This window comes from Acartia tonsa, chromosome 8 (assembly GCF_053477335.1).
Source record: "Acartia tonsa isolate MP-2025a chromosome 8, ASM5347733v1, whole genome shotgun sequence".
NCBI lineage: Eukaryota > Metazoa > Arthropoda > Copepoda > Calanoida > Acartiidae > Acartia > Acartia tonsa.
The window spans coordinates 12,465,479-12,489,606 of record NC_137267.1 but is presented as its reverse complement, the minus strand read 5'-3'; the positions used below and the strand labels follow the sequence as shown (position 1 = coordinate 12,489,606).

Genomic DNA, 24,128 nt, shown 5'->3' with positions numbered 1-24,128 from the left:
ATTTAAGTGATGAAAATTTAATAAAATCATTTTTTGAATGTTTAGAATTACCAATTTTCTACATTTAAAACAAAATGTTAACAAAATTTAAAAACATTTTAACATATAACTTCAAAAATCAATAACATTTTATAAAAAGATGTTTCAAAAAATAAATCATTAAAAGGTATTAAAATGCATTTGAAATTACTTAAAATTAAAACGAGATCATCTTTTTACACTGTATTCTGTTTAATAGAGTTTAAATGACATGATTAGTGAATGAAATATTTCCTAAACTCATTAAGCCTTTTTTGTGACTATATTAAAAATAATTTATTTTGTTTTATATTATTTTTTTATTCAAATATTTGACAAAATTTTCCCTACGTCAATAAAATAAAGTCAGTTTTTTACTGTTTCCAGGTTTTTCTTTATAATTGTAACAATTAAATATAATATAAATCTTCATTATCTTTTATTTGAATTATCATACACATTAAAATGTAAAGTATAAGCTAGAATAGCACTTTTTTCAACGAATATTTTAATGACATTATATCAAAATAATTCCTCTTAAATATCACACAACATATGATTGGGAAGTATAGCCATTTCTTGGAGGTATAATATTTACAAAAATACCATTAATTCTGTTTTTATCAGAAGTTAAAAAAATTTAACAATTCTAAAACAATAATTGGCTGTCTAGATATTGAGTACACTAAGACTACGGCTCTGTTCTATTGAAATAACGTTGCAAAAAGAGGGGTTCTGAAAGTAATCTACCTAATTTTTTTTTTAAGAACCAACAAGTACTGTCAGTATCTTTTTTCTTGTAATCTAGCAGACAATCAAATCATAACACAATTTTCATGATAAAATATTCAGGTTTCTACTTCACATTTTAAAAAATATACTGATCAATAAAATGTTCAAAACTTTACTTTGTACTAATTGAAAAAATATGTTGTAATTCTTATTTTAAAGTTACATTTTTATCCCTGACAAAATCATAGACGACTTTTAAAGGCATCTTATCTAAACTTTTTGAAGAAAAACTTAAAAACGTTAATTAAGTATGAAAACTATTTTCTTCGATTTTTCTGAAGTTATTATCGCATTCTATGGGTTTTTTATTATCATTTACTTATATCGAAAGTGCCAAACATTGTACCCTAACTTATTCATTTAATAAAAAACTAACCGTGCTTTGCTTTCAACAAATAACTTTAAGCATCTTATTTTTAAAGTCTATGAAAATATTCCTTTACAAGTTTACATATTCCTGTTTAATATATTTGTGAAGAAAATAATTATCCTGAAATGACTAAACAGAATTTGAAAAAGCCAATTTAAATTTTGTTTACAGCAGAGAATAGCTGAAAGGGAAAATTGGGATCATGTTCGAAAATAAACAAAGACCAAACGGCTATTTTTTTAACTAATGAAAATAAAACAACCTAAAAACATCCCAATACCCATGTGAAGCTTACCCAAATTGCAGATCTCAATTGGTTCAGTAGTTATGAAAATCTTAGGCTTCTGACAAAAAAATCTTACTGCTTTGTATAGTAAAATGTGTAAACATTTATTGTACGTACAACCGTTCGACATCCATAAAAAATTTGATAATTACATTACCTTTTATTGTAGGGTGAGAAAGTCACTTAAAAATCAACCATAAAAATGAGAGAGATGAATAGAGAAGTTTGTAAGAAAACCCTTAAAAAAGATGGATAATCCCTCATCTTTATGACATCATGTGGCTGATTTTTGAGTGACTTTCTCCCCCTATCTTTTATTTGCATTTTCGACTCGATCCAAAAAATGTCCTTTAGTTACTTTCAATATTTATCATAAAATATTGACAAAATTCGTTCGAGTACGGTGGGTTAAAAATTTCTTTAAAATTTGGTTTAATAAACATTTTTATGCAATATAAACATGATTTTAAAAAAAATTAATGTTGTATACCATCAAAAGCCTTTTTCAAATCAAAAAAACATGCCAAGACTTATTTCAGTTTTATTACCTTTAGCTTACAGATTAACCTTTCTGAGTTTACTTGTTAACCATAAGTGCATTGCTGACAAACCAACAGACAGAAAAACTCATGATATTCATAAAGTATCTACTCTATAAACGCCATCCTTACGGATGCAGACTGGATAACTTCCTTTTGCCTGTGAATCAATGTCCAGTCCAGTCTAGTTATTATTCTATACATTAGACAATGTAGCTTTAGACTAATCTTAACAAGGATTTTATTGACCATAGGACAGTAAATTGTAATACTTACCGATACTTTTTTGTTACATTTAGGGTCCGTTATTATTTGCTTTTCTTAATAATTTAAGCATTTTAGAATTGTCCTATTGATTTCAAACTTTGCATGGTTGCTTTCATAGACACAATTAGGAAATCACAACAACTCTATAATTATTACTTAACCCTTACAGCTCGGGCCCCAATTCCCACCTTAATAGATCGGGGGGGGGGGGGGCTCCAAGAGCCCCCCCCTCTATCTCGGCTCCTGTTACAGATAAAGACGTAAAATTTTTTTCTGGTGGTTCATGTGTATTTTTAGAGAAAATTACTTTTACTAGTCATAGCGGCCAGGCCGCTCCTTAGCCGCTTTTTAGCGGCCAGCCGCTAAATTTTAAAACAGCTGTAGAGCGGCCAATTTTGCAGCTAGGTTGACCAAATTTTAGGACGAACTATTATTTTTCATAACAAAAAAATTACTTTTTCTGATCATCGCCGAAAAACGGCAAATAACGGAAACCGCCATTTTCGGCGGTTACGGCGGTAAAACGGCGGTTGGCGGCGCCAATTAATATTTTTATCAGTTTGATGTTGCTCAAGGATTTACCAAAAAAAATTATAGGTCTCTAGCTGTAATAGAAGCCACGATATTCATGATATATGTCTGTAGTAAAAGCCGGACAAAAATCGGTCATAAAGTCGGTCAGGGAGCGGTCAAACGGCCATAACACAACTTTTCTCAGAAGGTCATTGATATCTAAGTATTCACCAAAAAATTTTTAGGTTTCTCCTTATACACAAAAGTCATAATGTAGAAATTAAGATTTATTTAGAATTTTTTTTCTAATTTTGGTGCTACCCAACCGACTTTGACCGGACACCACGACCGACACAGACCAGATATCCTAATAAAATCAACTTTTGCCGACGTATAATTACTAAACTTAAAAAGTCATGAAGTCACAGCACTCCATCTTACCTACAAAAAAAATGAGATTAAAAAAACTAGAGGGGGGGGGGGGCTCTTGGAGCCCCCCCCCCCGATCTGTAAGGGTTAACAGGTCGTAAGTCAATCTAATTCCCTAATTTTTGGAATATTGCTTCCTGGGACCATAGGGCACATTATGAGCAAAGCATCTCTATAATTAAGTCATGTTCATTTGTTTAACCTTCTATTATATTGAGCTTTCTAAATTAACTCTTTGAATTCTTTGCGATGATTTTGTTTTTACTCTATTTTCTATATTTTATTGGACTATAGACAGAGATCTTCAGGGATAAGACAATGGACGATAAATTGATATACTTACCCAATTATGATAAAAATAACCTCTTCCTTTGATTTGTTTGACATTTCTACAATAAAAGTACCCAAGGTTTTTGAGCCAATGAATAAGATAACTTTTGGTACTGGTATAATTTACTGTCCAATGTCCCCTTCCCTCCTGTTTAATAGATTTTAATCTCAGGAATGAAGGTTAGGGGGAGGGGGGTATTCTTAATTTTTTTTGAGGGGTTGGAGGTGTCCCAATAGATGAAAATTAAATCCTTATATAAAAGTACCAGGATCTGTGTCTGTCTCTATGTATTGTAGGATCTCACTAACCGCTGAACCTATATAGGTCTCCTTTACAATGTAGCTTCTCATAGGCCCTGGTAAGATTTGTAACTATTTTTGGGGAGGGCATCACCACCCTCCCAAGAGAAATCGCAAAAAAATACAAAAAAATATTTACAAAAACATTGACAAATTATTTCTCAACTTAGTTATTTAAACATTTTTTAATGAATAATAGTCAAATCTTTTTATATTTGGAAGCTTTTTGTTGTTGTGCTACAAATGGACATTATTATCCATTTTTTTCTTATGACCCATCCTTGCATCCCTGGCTATATCGTCTGCCGGCGACTTGCTAGCACCAGTGAGTGACATAAGCTTTGCATTACCAGTCAACAATATTATATACTCTGGTGGAAATAAAACAAATTTTAAGCATTATTTATTCTAGATTTTCCCTTAAAACATCAAGTTTGTTCTATTTTATTGTTTCATTGGATTGTTTAATATGTGTTTTTATGTAATGTTAATCTTAGCTACTTAGCGTTCAGAGGATTTTGCTATTTGGTAGGGGGTGGTGATGCGAATATATACAGTATGTCCATACGAGAGCGTAAATTTTGTCAATTAAATCAAATCATTCCACTACAGACAAACAAGATCTGTCTAAAATTTTCAATTAATGATTTAATTCTACAGTAATTATTAATTAATTATCAGTGTTACACATCAATTTATCGTCCATTGATCTATCTCTTATGATCCTCCATAATTATGTATTTCTTAAATGATCTAATTTGAGATATTTACAAGTCAAAATTTATTTCAAAAATGTGTTTCAATCAATTTTTTAGGACCTTGGGATTGTTCTTGATGCATTTTTATTAGTTATAACTGCACAGATGGTTAATTTTTTTCAACAGATTATTTCAGAGTAATCAAAACTGTTTTTTTTCTATTTGCATAGATACTCTTCGAGCCACCTTTAAGTCGGTTTGTCTGTCTAAAAGGGATTTTGGCGCATTATTAATATAGCCACCTACCCTTTTCCCCTCTTCCCTCTGACTTACTTATTTAAAATTGCCTTTTTTATCGGACATAATTGTCCATGTTTTAATTCAAAATTTATTATATTCTTTTCATTATAACATTCAACATGTATGTTCGATGTCCATAGGTAGCGCAAACTGACAAAAAATTAAAAGAATCTTTTTTAATCACAGCTATTTCAAATAGTTATCAAGAGTATGCTCTTCTTACAATCGATGTTTTTAAATTGATTGTAATTAGACATTAATTTTTGAAAGGTATCGCAATTTAATTTTTTGGTTAATCGATGTTTTAAAATTGCTTAGAAAGATTTAATGCAACATTTGAAATTGGAGAACTAACAACGCATAGAGATTGAGTGAACCTATTTATAGATAAGTTACGCTTCCTAAAAGTGTCACCGTTTTGTGGGTAAATTACAACCACGGTACATTGGCGTTCCTAAACTTCCACAAAAAGCATTCTAAATTAAAAAAAGCAAAAATATTTCAATAAGTGTTTAATGAAGAAATTAAAGCAAAATGGAATAGTAATGCTCTTGTAATAATTTGCGGGGCTAATAACTTTCGCCAATATAATAAAACAAGACCTAATACGGAAGTTATGACACATCTGCATATTGCATTTATATAATGCATTTTCCAAAAGGTAACTGAGAATCTAATTATTTCTTTTCTTCAAAATTTGTCCTAGAGATCTAAATTTTTAACATTAAATCTCTTTAAAAAATAATTATAAAAATAAAATTTGGACGGTTTTTATCAGAAAAGTGTAAAACTAAAAAAGGTGTCTGTGTTTTTTTTGAGATTATATTGGAAAAACAGACATAACCACGTTATGTTTATAAAAAAATAAAACTACAGTAACATCAGCGAATAAAAGTATCAAACTGTATGTGCATTTTGACTTTATTTTCTATTTTATACAAGTGAAAAACTTTGATTTCACTATTTTTAAATTTTGACCGAAATAGTTGATACAAATTAATATTTTGGATGGATAGAAACCTGGATGAGAAAGTGGCTGCCAGGACTATCAGGGGTTCCGGGATCCGTCAATGGGTGTAATTATGATTTTAAGTTTCTTTATGGTCTCAATAAGTGATTGATACTGAAAGATCAAAAAATTCAATTGACACTTTCCTTACAGTAAATGGTTATCAATTGCGTAAAAAATGAACAAACTAAACTTTTTTAAATTTTTCAAGATTATCGCAACTTATAAGCCTTCAATTAAGAGAATAAGAATCATAAAAAGGTTATTTATTATTTGTAAGGATGATTTTTTTGGTTAGAATTTTCTTTTTCCTCATACTGCTCCCTAAATCCCTGGGTTGATAGTGCAACAGAAAATAAAGTGTAGTCATCAAAACTAAGCTCATGAGAATAGTGATGTTCTCTGTTACATTTTCTAATCTCACAACAGCGTTTGACACTGTACAATATTTAGTTTTCAAAACAATTGTGATTTTCTTTGTTCGTTTTTAGTGATTTTTTGGATTAAATTAAAATGTAAATGTCTAACTGTATGATATATTTATTATTATTTTACATTTATTATTATTTCTGGTAGGTAATTAGTTGCTTAATTTAAATCTTTTATATTTTTTTCTCTTTAAACTAAACTGAACATTTTCTCTATGATTCCCTTTGACTGTTTGTCCATAGATGATTTTTTTGTGCTTCGCTACTTATGGATATTGTTATCCTTGTTTTGTATCTTAATAACTTATCATCTGGTTTTCAATTCTTTTTTAAAATATTGGCTTATCAAAAGATATAATATAGATGAATATACAGATAACTAACTTCCTTCCTTTTTCAAGGAACTTATTCGTCTGCTACCAAATCATTTCCTTCTACTTGTCTGTGTTAATACGCACCACACCATTGGTTGATTTTCAATGACCCAATTGAAAGACGGCACAAGGACAGTGCGATGGGGGCATACAGTTATTTAACCCATTCCCTCTCTAGTGTTTTACTCTAATCTTAAGTCACTTCAAAAGGCGCAAGTTTTAATAAAAACTAATCTTGTTAAATCATACTTTATAAGAAAATGATTTTAGTTTTTAAAATTTTTAATTCTAATACAAATTTGGATCCGGTGCAATTCTCGGTAAAATGTTTTTGGGATCGATTAACTCCATAAACCTATGAACTTTAATGGCTCCTATCTGCCAAATGGCTAAACGATCATGTTATGCCTGGATATCTTAATGAGTGACATATAAAGGCCTGTAAATAATCTCGAATGGACAAGATCCAATGATGCACAGGGAAAGCTTGACTAAAGAAAACACGCATGAAATAAGTCTTCTTTTTCGCGCATTTGTGTGCACAGCGAGAAAACTGTTAATTATTGAGTTATTTTAGATAATTTGAATGTGAGAAAATAATAAAATAATTTTTTTTTTTTTGAACAATCGATTCCAGCAAGATTTTACTGTTGACGACACCGATCCAAAAATTAAAAAAAAACTTTGTTTCAGGTTGAAAATGAAGGTAATGAAAGGGAAAGGCTCTGGCAAGGTATTGCACATTAATTAGTTAAAAAAGTACATGCTAAGGACACATTTCTAGTCTTCTACAGGGTGATAAAATATTAGAAGTCAATACTTTCCTTTTGTGACTTTACACCTACAAATTAGAGAATCCAAAATATGAATTTAATTTACAAAGAAGTTTTATTGTCATATTACGCATTATTGTAATAAGATTTTAAACCAGCAGAAATAAAATTTCAAAATAGATTTTTGTGAAATATAAATTTCGGGAATTTTAATCTTAATTAGAGCTTTAATTCAAAACAAAATTTGTATTCTAAACGTTATATGCATAAATTTGAAGTTGGATTTTTATTTTTTTTTAAAATAGACTTTACAATTTTTCTGTCTAAAATAGAACACTAAAAGAAATTTTAAAAATTAAGTCAATTGACTAGTAACTTTTTAGCACCCTGTATTTTTATTAAAGATTTTCATATTGTATCCTTAGCATGTACCAAAAATCCAAAATACACATAAAAATCTCTATTTTTAGCTCTCTACATGAAAAAAATTGTATTTTGACTTAATATAGTTTTCAGACTGGTGCTAGCTGGCTTTCACAGCAAGGTTGCGGATTTCTGTCCATTCGTGTGTTTGTCCCATGTTTTGTGTTAAAAACTGCTTTTACCATTCAATTGTTTGTTCTTGTGCTAGTTTGTAGTAAAAGTTTGCTTAAAATGAAATATAATAAATTTGAAATAGTATTTTTACAGTATGACTTCGAAACCGATTAATATCCGCTTAGCCACACTGAAAAATCATGTATTGCCTCGTATTACTGACAATTTCTCCTTAATATTAAAATAAAAAAACGTAAAATTATTACTAGTTTTTTTTTAACCTAGGGGCTATAAAACTGGTTTAACTGCATAACGATTTTAAAACAATTTTAAGCAAACTTTTAATAGACTTAAAATGTAACTTATATGACAGGACATATAATAACTATATATCTACTATTAAAGGATGTCATTGCTGCATAAGGGACAGAATAAAATAAATGGTGCTTTCTCTGTTGGGCACTAAACCTTCCGCCTTTCTTTTGTACTAAATTAAAAAAAAGGGAGTGAGCTATTGTTTTCACTATGACTAACTTTTTCGGGGGGGGGGGGGGCTTACCTTTCGAAAACCTAACCACATAGGGCTACACATAACCCAATAGAACCTAACCTTTGTTTCAATATATTTTAAAATAGGGGTGGAGGAGTAAGGTTTGTTGCTCAACTGGGCACTTTTAGTGAAACCGCCAAATAAAATTAGGACATGAAATGTAAAATAAATAATTAATATAAAGAATGACGTCTTTGTAAAAAAAACAATGTTACAACAGTAAAACTGCGAATCTAAAATTACCAAGTAAAATTCTAAGAAAAAGGGGAATATTGTAAAAAAAAAGTGTTTTGACCAAATTAATTGTAGACTGATCTAAATGAGATTTAAATTTTAAAAATTTAATTTAAATAAAAAGCTTATTTTAGCAAAATAATCGACATTTCTTATTTAGTTGATGTTACATAACCAATAAGGAGGGATTAGACTATTTTCAATTTATTTTCAAACAAGGGAAGGCGGGGCCGTTGTTCTGTCCTAGTCACTTTAAAGAAAACCGTTAGTTTGACTGTGTATTTCTTACAGATTTAGAGCTGATAATTGCTAATACAAATGGTATTAATATATACTTTAATCATTGATATAAAGGTTTCTTAAAATCTCTAACCTTACTCAATTGTTAAAAAAGTAGAATGATATTTTGATCATGCAATGTCCAGTTCATTTCAGGGAAGGAAAGGACAATAGCATTTAAATTAATCTACACCCATTTCTTCCCCCAATATTTGTCAACCATTCAAGGCAGAATTTTACACCAAATAAAGACATTTAATCATCCATTGTCTTATCCATGCACCTAGAGTAAGTTTACTTACCTTTTACATTCATTACAATTATTTATAGACTGATCAAACCTTGACTAAAAGCAGAATTAAATAAATGATGTTACTTAAAGGTTTGGGGCAATGGACGGTAATTTATTCTTACATCCAAAGTATATTATTGAAGTATTACCTTGGTGGCTGGTAAACTTTGCAGGGAAAGAAGGTTATTGGATATTCTAATTGCCCTTCACTTTCCTGGGTTGCAAGAAGATTCAAATTATTAACACTCTAAAATTCTCTATTGCCTAGAAGTCTGTTCTATGATCAATTCAATTCCCCCCCTCCCCCTCTATCCTAGGGCAAAGGAAAAAAAATTCTAGAAATAAATAGTAAAACAGGACCTACAAAGATTTCTTACCAAATTTTTATAATTTTAAATGATAGTTTTAACATAAAGATTTTAACTTAAGTAAGAATCTTTTAATATTTTTATTCTAATTTTCCCCTAAAGACTATGATAACACTTTCTTGTCCACTTATTCCTTTAAAATTATATATAGCTCATTATTTAATTTTCATAATATGCACACCTCTCTTAACCTTCTAGAATTTTTGCAGGTAGCAGTGCAGGCAAAATAAACTTTAAATCTTTTTTATAATGCAGTTTTTATGCATTTTTAATTAAACTTATTTGAAGAAAATCTAATATGTTCAATCTAAATTGGTGTAATTTTTTGCCCTTTAATTGTTGTAAAGATACATCCCTTTTTAATTAATGGAAAATGAAAGTATTAGGGTTGAATCACAATTTTATTTTACATATATATTTTAATGGCAATTGTAAAATCAGTAAAATCTTCCATCGAAACCCGCCAAACCCTCGAATTCGGCGTAAACATAGTTGTCAATATCATGTCAAATACTTATGTTTAAACAATAACAAAAGTTTTACAGGGTATCTCCTATTTTGTAAAGTAAACCCTCCAACCACCACCCCCCCCCCCCCACTTACTTACCCAATGTAGAAACAATGCTTTTAAATAAATAATTTAAACAAAAACGAATATCCAGACTATGCCATGTTTTGATAAAGTTATCTTTGAACGGTTTGTTATTCCAAAATTAGGAACAAGTTTTTTTTTCTGCAGTATTTAGTCACAACTCAGAATTAGCATTGGAAAAATTATGCAGATATTTTCATTTTTATTATTATAAAAAAAGTGATTAATTGAATTTTTTCTTTTTATTTCATTTTTAAAAAAGTGCATTTGCCCAATACTTTAAGGACTGTCCGTGCTTCCAATGATCATTTATTTAATTGAAAATTAGTTGAATTTCGTGTATATTTAAGCTTACCGTTCGATAAGTTAAAGTAGTTTCAAAGTGACGTATAAACCTTACAGTGTCCTGGTGCCTTTTAATAAAGTTTAAACATGATAGATCAATTTTATCATCATTATCATTCACAAAATACTTTGATCTTGCGCCGTTATTAATTTTTAAAATTCTCTATTTTCAACAGAGAAAGTTACAAGTTCGAACCTTAAAAAATGTTGAAGCAGCGGATAATGCGCAACCTGTCTAACGGCAATGTACATGGCCTAATATCCAAGCGATCTAACAATGTGTATGGACGTAGAAGATCGTTCCGTGTACATATCTTTATTTGCTTTCATATAATATCAACTTATTTTTACAGTGGTTTGGTTGCGAATAACAACTTGTCCATGAAAGCAGGATAAATTCAAACTCACTTTGTTAGTACATGTTTGCAGTCAAATTACTATGAAATGAGAGGATAACTGATTTTACAATGAGACAAAGATTAGTTTTGCAAAAAAGTTTAACTGTAAATTTGGAAAAAAGTTACAAGACATATAAAACTATTAGATGCCATAAACTAATAATTCTAATGAGTTTATCATGCAATATTTAATTCCATTTTTTAATTTATTAGCTTATCAATAAATGTAATTGTATAGATGTATTATTCAGACGATAGCAAACAGTAAAATAAATCCCCCAAATAAGCATCTCATAATAATGAATTTAATTGAACTTTGATTTCTCAGTTAAGGCGTTAGAAACTTTTGTATGTAATTTTCATTATTTTGGTTAGTTTTTCACTAATGAGTTTAAGTGGAGGCAAATTATCTCTGTCCTATTGGGTTATTTTCAGTTTTATAAGATTAATGAGAATTTTTCAAACATTCTTAGTTCTCGTCTTGTCTTTTCTTTTTTTAATGGACCTGACAATATTATGATTACAGAAACTTAAAATTTTGCTTTATTTAAAGACCTAATACAAAATTGGAACAATTGCCTAGTAGGGAAAGTTACACTAAGCTCTTGCCCCTGTATCAGTTTACATTAATAGCTGAACAACTGTTCAAAATATGACTTTTGACAAAAAAAAACAGGAATAAAAAAACTCAATTTATCAAAATATGTTTACAAGTTGTATAAAATTTCTCATTTATTAATCTATATTGTATATGTAGTTGGTCAGAATCTACTGATAGAGAAAAAGTAGATTTTATATCACAATTCAAGTAAAAAACACCAACAAAAACAATTAAATTTTACTTAATTTCCTAGCTTTTAAAACAGCTACACTATCAAGAAAAATTTTACGTTACAAAAATGATGCTTAATTTAAAAAAAGTTAAATAATTAATTATCAAATTTAGATTTTTCTCTTAATCATTTCTTGCTAAATAAAAAGATATTTTTTTATTATCTATGAATTAGGTTAATGCTCTTATAAAAAATATATTTTTGAACCACCAAGAAATTGACATATTGCTACTGTTATACATTATGAGACTTAGATATCTAACAGTTTTGTAACTTAATTAGATATATGGAATACAAATAAGTTTTTTCAGTGAAATATTGTAGAAAATTTCAATTACTTAACTTTTTATTTTTATTTTTTACACAACTTTCCTAGGTTCAACACAAAATTTTGACAAAAAAATAATTTGTAATCCTCATGCTTTAGAATTGTCTGTGTTAGATAGTTTAGAGTTTAGTCCTACATTTGTTTTGTGCTTAGATAGATTAAATTATTTACTTTATTATTTTCTCAATCATCAAGACAATTATCAAATTAAAAAAAAATAGTTTATAGTCTTATAGCAGAAAAATATTCTTATAAACATTGATTTTGTTCTAACAACATTAAATTTCACTAAATATTAATTCAAATTATAGATTTCAATTAAATTATTTGATTTTTTTCAGCACATAAAATCAATTGTGTAATGAGGCTAATAATATTTTTTTTATTTAGGATCTCGTGCGCAGGAAGAGCATTCAGCAAAAGTAATGAATATTATTTGATATATAAAATATAATATTAGTATACATTTATCATAAACTGTGAAGTTGGTATGTGCTAACTCTGTTGTTTTATTTAATACTAGTGGCTGTGCCCCTAACATCTAGAGGCTTTTTTATTTGAAGGACAATGGAAGGGCAGAAAAATAGCCAAAATACATACCCAGACCTATTTGTAAAAATAAAATTGCCTAAAGCCATCTCAGGACCTAAAAGAAACTTCACTGTAAAGTTGAACAACATCGGTTCAGCAATTAGCAAGATCCTTCGCCACAGACAAAAAAAGCTTATTACTTTATATAATAAGAAGAAGATATATTAAAATCTTGGCCTCAGTTAAAAGATTTGGAACTGAAATCATTAACAAAATTAAAATAAACACCCAACAACTTTAGAACTTTAGAACAAACCAATTTTACATTACCCATATTCATAATTTGCATATAATATTTTATAAAAAAAGGCCATTGGAAAAAATTGACCGATAGATATTTTTAAGGATTAGGCTAATTATGAAATTTTAGTGATCAAATTTAGAGAATCAGAATTTTAAGTATTTAACAAAAATGATTACTAAGTAAAATATAATCATGTCTAAGACTAAAAATATTCTTTATTTAGAAAACAATGATGACTACATTTATAAGCAGCGAAGTACAAACAATCATAAATGGGAATTTGGACAAGGAGACTTAAAGAGCATTTGTTCAAATTAAAAATTATTTTTACTATTTATATTTTGTACCATGATTGACAGACCAACGAACAACGTAAATTATATACTGGATGCTCTTTTGTATAAGGAATTTTAACAAAAAAATCAGTCGTCTATCTTGAATAATAGCTGAAAAAATCACATTTCCTCCATAGCACTACCAACTGACTGACGGAAAGACAAATTGAATTATAGAGTAGCTTCGCTACTAAAAAATCCAAAGTCATGTCACAAATATGATGCTTTTGCTTAATGTGTCTTTTATTCTGCATCCTATATCCTGCTGTCTCTCATCATCTAGTATTTATGAATATTTGTTTGTTACATATTGTCTCTACATATGAATTAAATATTAATATAAAAGTGTATCAGCAACAATAACAAAAAGGTTTCTTTGTATGTCAAGATAAAGATTTTAAAGTAGGAGAAAATATTAATGGATAAAGAAAAAAAAGAATGTTATTATCGCAGCGTATTATAAACAGCTTTCCATGGATAGTTAAATAAAAAAATAATTATATTTTTTTGGGTTCTGAGGGTCCATTGGCCGGGGCCAATAAATCTGGTAAAATCTTATAATTTTATTTTATTTAGAAAAAATCAATTAGAAAAGGCAGTTTCAAAGGAAAAAAATAAAGATTGACAGACAAAGACAAAGAAAAATAAAAGACAAAAAGAAGTAAAAAAGTTTAAAACAACAAAAAAGTGGCACATTTGAATTTAAAAATAATTTTAAAAAGTAAATCTACAAAAGTTTGTACCGTATCGTCCTGGGAATTATGGTTCCAAAAAACACATGAATTACAATAGAATATTTATATCATACAAAAACTAAAAAAAAAGATTTAAATTCAGCATCTTCAAATGGGCGTGTAGACTGTCTGGTCACAATTATAGAGTTGCTACGTTTTCTAAGTAGTACCTAACTGTAATTGAACATCAATCAAAGTTTGAAATCTTAAGGACAATTTTAACATGCCTACAACAAGGATAAATCTATCAGTTACATACAGGTGGATGTACGGACAGACCCAAATTATAGAAAAGCTTTGCTTTTAAAAATAAACCAATAAGATATATTAAAACATTTACTGATGTTACTAAACTATATATTTGTTATATGAAAGGAAGAAGATATTGAAACTATAGATGAACAGAATGAAGAGTAAGAATAACTATGCACTTTTATTGTTCTTGTTTTTAGGTTCAAGTTTGATAAGACGTTTCTTTCAAATAATTCATAGCAAAGCTACTAAACAAGTGTACCCTGCTGGGCTTGTCATTGATTCATTGTGGTGGGCAATGTTGTCACCACCTAACAAAGAATGTTTATACAATACAAACCCCTCAAAATATAATTTATTTTGTGGATACTTCCCCTTCAGATAATTTTCAACTACAAAACATTTATAATGCAACAACAGAAAAAATTGAGGGTTTACAGGTTTCCCCCAATCCCTTTTTGATTAGAGTTTGATCTTGATATGTTTTGCATGGAGTTAAGGGGTTGTTTTTGCATTTTTAAATTGTTATTTAGCACTTTATTATTGTTATTGTCTGTTATAGTTTATTATCAAAAAGTTATTGTTAAATTTTATAATTCAAGTTATTTAACACACATTTAAATTATACTTGATATTTTAAGATAGATTGGTCAGACCTTTCAAACATTTCAAAATAAATTTCTTAAAGACACATTTGAAAATAAATAACATTAATGCTAAAGGTATAAATAACGGATAAAAAGGATTATATATATTTCCTCTTCTATTATACAAATTAGTAAGGATTTTTGTCTGAAAATAAAGATCTCAATAATTACTCAACCGATTGTTTTTTTTTCATTTAGTTAAACTTTACATTGGTCCTGTGATGTTTTAGGCTATTACATTTTTTAGATTTAAGTCTTTAGAAGGTTTTAAGCTATTTAACTATCCTCTCTCTGCCACATCGAATGATACTAGGCAAAAAGCCGCTAGTTATCCATAAAAAGAGTAACAATAACCAATTATCAACTCATGATTTCATGGACGTAAGGAATAAAAAAAGAAAATTTGAAGTATATCATTATATATTACTTTTAAACTATTTATATATAACTTCTCCATTGAATTCTTCTACGTGTTACGTATCCTCATGACGTCACTGCAATGAGCAATTGTAGAATAGCTATGTTCTAAAAATAATATTAAAGAAAAATCAAATGTATCATCTGAAGTTATAATTCATTTTAATACTAACTTTTATAAAATTTAATTTATTATAAAAACAGGTATTTCATTAGACTAAAAACAACTAAAACTTCTAGATATATGAAAATGGTAAATCATTTTTTAATACATATATGACATTTGTCCAAACTATGCATGGCTTAGTTAAAATATATTTAAGACATACATATAAAAACACACATTAAAATTTTAAAAAGACAATCAAAAAAGTTAGCCATAGTTACAAAAATGGTAGGAATAACTTTGTGAGACATTTCTAAGTGATTCTTCTTACGTGACTCCACTAATATTTCTTTTGATATCTTTGTTACTGTTAAATTTTAACAACATAATTTAAGACAAATATGAATACTTTTAAGACATATACATTCTGAAAACTACATGTCAATCTAGACAGACACACATACAAGAGACACTATTTTGACTCTGTCCTTTAGTTTTTAATTTTCATATTACAATCTAATGTTTTGCTAAGGTTAAACTTACAAACTTACACTTTTGTACATTATACATACAATCTATTCACTTCAAACTTAAAAGAAGTTTTTAGAATTATTTCTCTGAAGGTTTAAAAATATAATCTTTAGGAAATTTGAGGTATATATCATTACTTTTTATATTTTCTTACATTTTTGTGTATTTCCCATCAAAGTGCCTAGCGACCAGAGAACCCTCCCCCCACCCCCCTTATATTCAAATAAACCCTTTTAATAACAGGATGTTTGTTAGTCTGTCTGTGTGTCTGTTTGTTTGTACCGAAGGATCTCGCTAACCAATGAACCGATCGGGTTCTCCATAACAGGGTAGCTTTTCATAGGTCCCGGGAAGGTCTATAACTATTTTGAGGGAGGGTACCACAACCCTCCTCAAAGAAATCGAAAAAAATAAAAAAAAATAAAAAAAATGCCGCTCTGCGGACATTTTTGGAATTAGCTAAAAACAAAACTAACACCATCTACCGGTAAATTGGTAAATAGCTGATTTTAAAATAGATTAAAAGAAAAAAATCTACTTGTCCCTAGAGGCTTATGGGGCGTAGCCGCTAGTTCGAAATAAATGAGATTGAGGAGGGGATGTGGGGTAATTTATTGTTTGTTATTGTATTATATTATGTTAGATTATATTTCGTACAGGGTAGCCTTGCAATGATTGGACGCTACAGGTATAGCCCCCCCCCCCCCTCTTGTTAATATTTTCCCATCCAAATAAAAGGGGGTTTCTTTAGTCGCAAGGCCAATTGAGGGAAAGCACCATTTATTCTTCAAGAAGATATTAGAAAAGAATTAAATTATTTGTATATATAATCATTATTTTGTTGTAAATTTAAGATACATGAATATGAAACATACTTACATATATACTATACATGTACATAAAACATTTATAACTAGTTTATGTTATCAATTCTTTTTGAACATATAAAAACACTCATTATAGACATAAAAGGCTATTTTTTTGAACAGCCTTAAACACAAAGTTCTTTGTTGTAAACTGATACCCCTCCTCCAGCTTATTTTAAAATTAAATAGAAAATAAGTGGTTTTATGGATTATCAAGCTACAGGTATAGGCTACGCAGGGGTTGCACATAGGAGAAAAGTTTGCCTTTTTTATTAAAAATATAAAGGGGCATATCTGTGCTCAACAGACACTTTGTGTGAAAGTTTGAATGTCAAATAAAACCAAATTTTGACCATTTTTTTCAATATCGTATTTTTACTAGAATTTTATAGTTGTTTATATTAGACTAGAATTATTTTCCAATGAAACACTGTTGAATTTAATAAATAGCATAAAAATGCAAGAATATATAAAATATATGAAGGGTCAGTCACGATATTATTCTTTGGCTGTCTTTTTCTGTACTTTATACTTTATGTTACTTGAACACAGTTTTGGACAAGGAAGGCAAAACCTGAATTTAATCAGAAAAAAGTTGAAAATTGCCAATTTTTAGACATTTTGATATTCGAAATAGTGGCTTGCAAAGGTTTTTCTAGGGGTGAAAAAGGAAAGGCATGCCTTATTAATTTTAATTACAAGGGGTGTGTTGATGGACACACCCCTTCAAACCCTTTCTGATTAAAAATATCATGTTTTACCTTCTAAAACCCTAAACCTTATTAAAGTTATATTTTATACAGAATATAATATTTTACAAGACATAAAGTACTTATACATATCTATTCATATTTGCTTGAATGGAAACTTGACCGCTCGTTGCTTCTAGCCGGAAGAGCCAGGGTGGCGCAGAGGAGGGTCATGGCATCCTGGAGGGTATCTCCTCTCTGCACAGCTGGATCAAGTCCCAGACAATGATCAGACCCAACAAGATTGTTAAGAAGAAGCCAGAGGATAATTATGATGATGTAAGTAATACTCTGCAAAAATCTTTTCATAAATGGCGATGTTCCGTTCTTGGAGAGGTTTTGGGTTCGAGTACCAAACTGCATCATACAAAAAATGTTAAAAAATATGATTTCTGCAGCTATTGCATATTAATGTGATTGTAATTGTCTTGACATTCATAGTTTAAGCCAAATGTCATACAATCGAAGAACAAAAAAATTAAAAATACTTAATTTCTAGGATTTAGCCAACCGCCGAACCGATATGGTTGCATCTCATAGGTTCAGTGAAGGTTCATATAATATTGGGGGAGGGTACCACCACACTCCCCATATAAATCGCCATGGAAAATATACCTATCCCAAAATTTTTGTTTTCACTTTTTAAAAAAACTATAGTGTAAAGTGAAGAGCTTGCTATTCTCCCCCCTTCCCTTACGGACCCCAGGGGCCTCTAGGGGCATCGCTGCTAGTGTAGAATACACTATAACAGAAAATATTATTTTAGGAAGATGATGATGATGTTGTCATCTCTCTGACCGCCAAGGATCCCCAGGTAAAATAATCTGGTGTTGTCATCTCTCTGACCGCCAAGGATCCACAGGTAAAATAATCTGATGATGTCATCTCTCTGACCGCCAAGGATCGACAGGTAAAATAATCTGATGTTGTCATCTCTCTGACCGCCAAGGATCCACAGGTAAAATAATCTGATGTTGTCATCTCTCTGACCGCCAAGGATCCACAGGTAAAATAATCTGATGTTGTCATCTCTCTGACCGCCAAGGATCCAAAGGTAAAATAATCTGATGTTGTCATCTCTCTGACCGCCAAGGATCCACAGGTAAAATAATCTGATGTTGTCATCTCTCTGACCGCCAAGGATCAACAGGTAAAATAATCTGATGTTGTCATCTCTCTGACCGCCAAGGATCCACAGGTAAAATGATCTGATGTTGTCATCTCTCTGACCGCAAAGGATCCACAGGTAAAATAATCTGATGTTGTCATCTCTCTGACCGCCAAGGATCCACAGGTAAAATGATCTGATGTTGTCATCTCTCTGACCGCAAAGGATCCACAGGTAAAATAATCTGATGTTGACATCTCTTTGACCGCCAAGGATCAACAGGTAAAATAATTTCATACTTTTTTAATTCTTAATTTCTCGAACTACAGATTTGGACAGCTAAATTTATCTTACCCTTGTGTGTGTGTGTGTGTGAGTGTTTATGTTTGGGGGGGGGGGGGGGAGGTGAGTATCCGATATTAAAATCTTTGATTAAAAGACAATTCCATTTTGTTCGGTAAGGATCTCATACTCTTGATATTTGGTCCAAATTGAAAGAAAATGCTGGCTTTGTAATTCACAAGAGTAAAGGGATAGGACAATAGAAAATTAATTAATAACAACCGCCCTCAACATCAAACAAATATACTATTTTGGAAGAGTTAGATAAGTGTTTTACCCGCGACCGTGGCTCAACACGTAGCGCATCCGCTCGTCGTCGGGAAGGTGATATGTTCGAATCTCGGGCCGACACCGCGTCATAACTAAAGACGTTTAAAATGGTTCCTACTGCTGTTATGTCAGATGCGCGACATAAATAGTTAGAGTAGGGGGAATGCCTTGGCCCAAAACAGGCGCAACTCGTTACCATGCACAGTTGGGACTTCTCAGACAAAGGTCGTGCATCACAGAGAGTTGGTTGTCTGATGGATGTTACTTAACCTAATATCCTTGGGTGTTTGGACAGAGAAGGGTGCGTAACAGTCATCCTTAGTTCTCCTGGATTGCTGGACCAGGACCTGGACAGTACATCAAGTCGATAAGGTCCTGGACTGCAATCCCACCCGTACGAGGTAATCTAGGTAATCTAGATAAGTGTTTTCCCCAAATGTTAAACCAACTAATAGCAGAATAGAATTATGAATTTTGAGAGGTAGTATATTTTGTCTATTTTTTTCTTTTAATAATAGATAATTTCATTTTAACAACAAGTAATATCTGTCTATCAACTATATAATCATATATCTATCTACTTAATTATCTAACTATCTAACTAACTACTAATCTATCTATTTATCTATCTAGGCAAGCAAGGGGATAGTAAGATTTGACTTCACCCACGGAGAATATCTTCCTATAAAACTCTCGTAAGTCATTTAGATTAAACTCAAAATGTTTGAAGCAAAGCTACTCTACAGTTTTGTGTATTTACAGCCTTTATGCCAGTCGTCTAGCTTTAAAAGTTGGAGTATAATCATTGGCCCAGAATCAGGATAATTTAAGACTTTCAGACAATGGAAATTTTATTAAAAGGTCGGTTTTGCAAATATGGAATGGGTACATGAATAAAACTCAGTTCACACGCCTAGCTGAACATCACCCTTGTCTAAATTTTATTTTATTTTTATCTTTATTATGACGTTTTCCCTTAAACTGCCTTGTTAAGCACAGAAACCCTTACCCCTCCTTTATTTTAATATAAATTAAAGAAAAGCGAGGTAGTTTTGCATTTGATTATTTATTACTTAAAGTTAGGTTATGCTAGGTTTATTGGGTTCTTGGTACCCCAAAAGGTTAGGCACCACAGGGCTAGGGGTTCCATAGGAAAATACTACCCATTCCTAATTTTCAATTTAAAAAGGGGGGGTTTCTGTTCTCGAAAAGCTTTTAGAGGGAAAGCAACTTTTTTTGCTTAAAATTCAATTTCAGGGCGAAGGTTTATTGCTACAAAATGATATTCTATTAAGATAAGGGATTTTTTTAGAATTATTTTATGTTTGCAAAAATATTTAAGATGTAAAGCGTCTCTATAAGTGTCTTCTGGATTTATCTTTGATTATTTATGCTCAGATTGAAATCTAATTTTGCATCATATTTTGAAAGGTTTAAATATTGTAATACTAGAGTTGGCTCGATATAATTATCTCCCTATTGGCTAGTTTTCTATATGCATATCTATTTCTCAATAAATCTATTTTCCTCTCCCGGCATTACTATCTAAAAGAAAGTAAATATTTAATAATTTAAATGATTTTAAAAAGATTTTTTAAATTATATTTTTTTCTTTACATTACCATCACTAAAGGGTTAATGATGCTGATTACAATTTTAGTTTAATATTTGACCACACAAAATGTCGCCACAATCGAATTCTTTTAAAACAGAGTTTTCTTAAATTTATTATATTATAAATTTAAATTTTCCCTTTTATGATTAGAAATTAAATACATCAATATAAGGTAAATAGCTACATGAAATAAAAAAAAGGAATTTATTTTTAATTAAGTAAAATAATGAGTCTTATCGTTCTGGGCAATGAGAGTTTATTATGGATTATTGGAGCACTATGAGTTTTAGTCATATATTCCTTGGAAAACTTGAGCTCGTTTATAGACATTTATTACCTATATAGATCTGACATGGATCTTGAAGCAAGTAAGCAGGCCGTTTTGTACATGTTAAAAATTGGAAGATTTCATTAAATAAAAGTTATCGCAAATATACTTACTAAATAATCCAGAGAGAGAGAGAGAGAGATGGGGACAATTGGCTGTTTATTACACTAGTCCCCAAAGTTTTATTATAACGTTTTCTTATTTGTTAACTTAACAACTTTGGGGACTTTAATTAATTTAAATTGGATGATTCATTAAGTTGAGCATTTATTCATTTCAACCACTAATTTTAATCCACAGATGGGGTAATTTTGTGTATCATCATTGGTGATGTACATCAATTTATCGGCCATTGTCTTATTTTGAAGTAATTGTCCTTTATATGAATTGATTAAAAACTGTTTTTTTTAAGGGAATGGATGATAGACCATATGGAAATTGAAAGCAGAATAATACACAGGTAAGAATAGTTATTTCTAATATCGTATTATAAACAGCTTTCCGCGGATATAAAATGTACAATGCCTTCGGCATATTGGGGCTAAAAAAACTGGTTGTAATCTTATAATTGTACATTTCATATCCGCGGAAAGCTGTTTATAATACGATGCGAGAAATAACTAATATTTAGTGGATGAACTGTACCAATAGAAAAACTTTTTAAACTTCATCTAGCACTAACAAAAACTAGCAGATAAATTCAATGTAATTATATTTCTTTTTGACTTCTTTTTGCCAGTAAATCACCGAATATGACTTTTTCGATTAAAAATATTTAGTAGTTTTTTTTATTTCAAATTTGTAAAATCAAATATCCTAAATTTAGGAATGTTAGAATTGTCCTATCGATTATAAGCTTGTATTAACAGTTAATTACAATTAAGACAGCGTAACAACTTTATTATCATTACCAGAAAGTCTGTATGTCAATTTCAAATATAACGATTTTTGGCTTTTGTAAATGCAATATTTTTATCATTTTATTCATTTGATGTTTGGAATATGGATTCTTGAGACTATATGGTATAATGATTAATGCAAAGCAAAGTCTTAAAATGTAAGTGTGTTTGTGTTATAGTTCTTGTGTCTTGCCCGATTGGTTAAACTTTCATATTATTGATGTTGTCATCTTATTTTTTTTTTAAACCAGAGAAAGTGAGGAAGGAAAAGAACAACTACAGAAAGGTCATGAAGTTAAAGGTAGCAAAAATTATAAAAAAAAAATATTCAAAATAGTTTATAATTGCTTTTGTCATTTCTTTTATATTCAAGACAAATTTTATTAAAGTGAACATAAAATACAAAATTTTAAAAATATTAACGGAATTTTCAAAGTTATTCATTTATGAATTTCTTATTAATTTTTGAAGAACTTGATATCGAAAATGGTAAGTAAAGATATTTTAAATTATTAATTAAGAAATGTATTAAGTCGGGTTATACACCAAAGTAGGTTTTTTTTTGACAACTTTGAAGGCTGCTTTGGACCAAACGGCTTAATGTACAGTTTACGTTCTAACATGCTTAAAACCAGTGGCGGGTAAAGGTGTTTGTCTAAATTTTGGCATTACCCTTTAGAAAATCAAGGGGGGTATTTTTTATTGTCAGAGGTATGAATATACTCCCCCACCCCTATGTGTCCAACCCCTACATAATCAAAAAGTTTAGAGTAAATGCGTGAAAAAAAGCAGGTTGACCGTAAGCAGCCTTTAAAGTAATCAAGAAAACCTCCCTTCGAATGCCTGAACTAAATCTCTATGGTATTAAATATACATAAAATATTATATTTAAACATATTTTTATATTAAATATATATTATTAAACATTATTGAGTACATTAGTGTACATAAAATATTAGTAGCGAAACTATTCTATAAATTTCAGACGTTAGTTGGTCTATTTATTGGTTAAAAAACAATAATAAAATAATCATGAAATAATGGTGTTTTAGAAAAATAAATAATGAATTGATAGACCACCAATTAAACCCTTCTATAGATCAAAATTTTTGGTGAAGAGGGTTTGGATACTGGCCAGTTTGTACTATTTTTTAAAGATTTTATGTAAGTCCCCAAAGTTTTGAACCCAACGAATGATTGCACTTTTGGGGCCAGTATAATATATAGTCTATAATATTTCCTCCATTGGATTCTTACATACCAGTTATAATACAAGTATTTTTAAAAGCAAAGCTTTTCAATAATTAGGGTAGGTCCGTCCGTAACGTTTAGATCATGGACCATGGTTAGCTCTTTTCATTAATTTAGATCTCAAAAAACGCGCGGCTAGAGCTAACTACACAGTAAGAACACACTTCTTTGTAGAAAATATATTTCGCTTTATTCAAGCCTTCTCAATTCTAATTGTTTGAGAGTTTATGTACATATTAATTTAGATATTTTAGAATTGTCCATTCGATTTCAAACTTTGCAGGATGATTCCCACTACAGTGAAGTATGATTTATAAATCGTAGCAACTCTATGATCGTTACTAGAATGTCCGTACGTCTATTTAGTATTATTGATTTTTTACTATTTTTGACATGATTTTTTTATGTGATATAATTATCCTTTATATCTGATTTTTGGAATACTAATTTTTAGGACAACAAATAGCAATATTATAAGTGAAGCATATCTATGATCAAATCAAAAAATGTAAGTATGTCCTTTAAACAGTATCTTGTGTTTAACAGTTTTGCAACAAATTTACGTGCAGTTTTGTCAAAACCGATACACAAGTTAATGTTCGTTTGTCCTACCGTTTCAGAGCTTCGCTTTTATGGATGTTGTCATCCTTGTTATTTTAAA

At 29.9% G+C, this 24,128-nt stretch overlaps 1 protein-coding gene across 4 annotated transcripts in view; it reads left to right on the top strand.

The window, feature by feature from the left end:
- Window positions 1–7,350: 7,350 nt before the first annotated feature.
- The window catches only part of LOC145325997 (dynein intermediate chain 2, ciliary-like), a 108,890-nt gene continuing 92,112 nt past the window's right edge, over window positions 7,351–24,128 (top strand). The window contains exons 1-10 of one of the 4 annotated variants that reach the window (XM_080169058.1): window positions 7,351–7,386; window positions 7,943–7,970; window positions 12,573–12,604; window positions 14,462–14,499; window positions 17,795–17,933; window positions 18,421–18,468; window positions 20,008–20,069; window positions 21,730–21,777; window positions 22,468–22,517; window positions 22,688–22,705. In XM_080169058.1, coding sequence (XP_080025184.1) covers window positions 7,354–7,386; window positions 7,943–7,970; window positions 12,573–12,604; window positions 14,462–14,499; window positions 17,795–17,933; window positions 18,421–18,468; window positions 20,008–20,069; window positions 21,730–21,777; window positions 22,468–22,517; window positions 22,688–22,705 — 496 coding nt within the window. In that variant the 5' untranslated portion in view covers window positions 7,351–7,353. Of the gene's footprint in view, window positions 7,387–7,942; window positions 7,971–10,793; window positions 10,930–12,572; window positions 12,605–14,461; window positions 14,500–17,794; window positions 17,934–18,420; window positions 18,469–20,007; window positions 20,070–21,729; window positions 21,778–22,467; window positions 22,518–22,687; window positions 22,706–24,128 lie in introns of those variants that run through there. The other 3 variants (XM_080169061.1, XM_080169060.1, XM_080169059.1) reach the window with 3 other exon arrangements.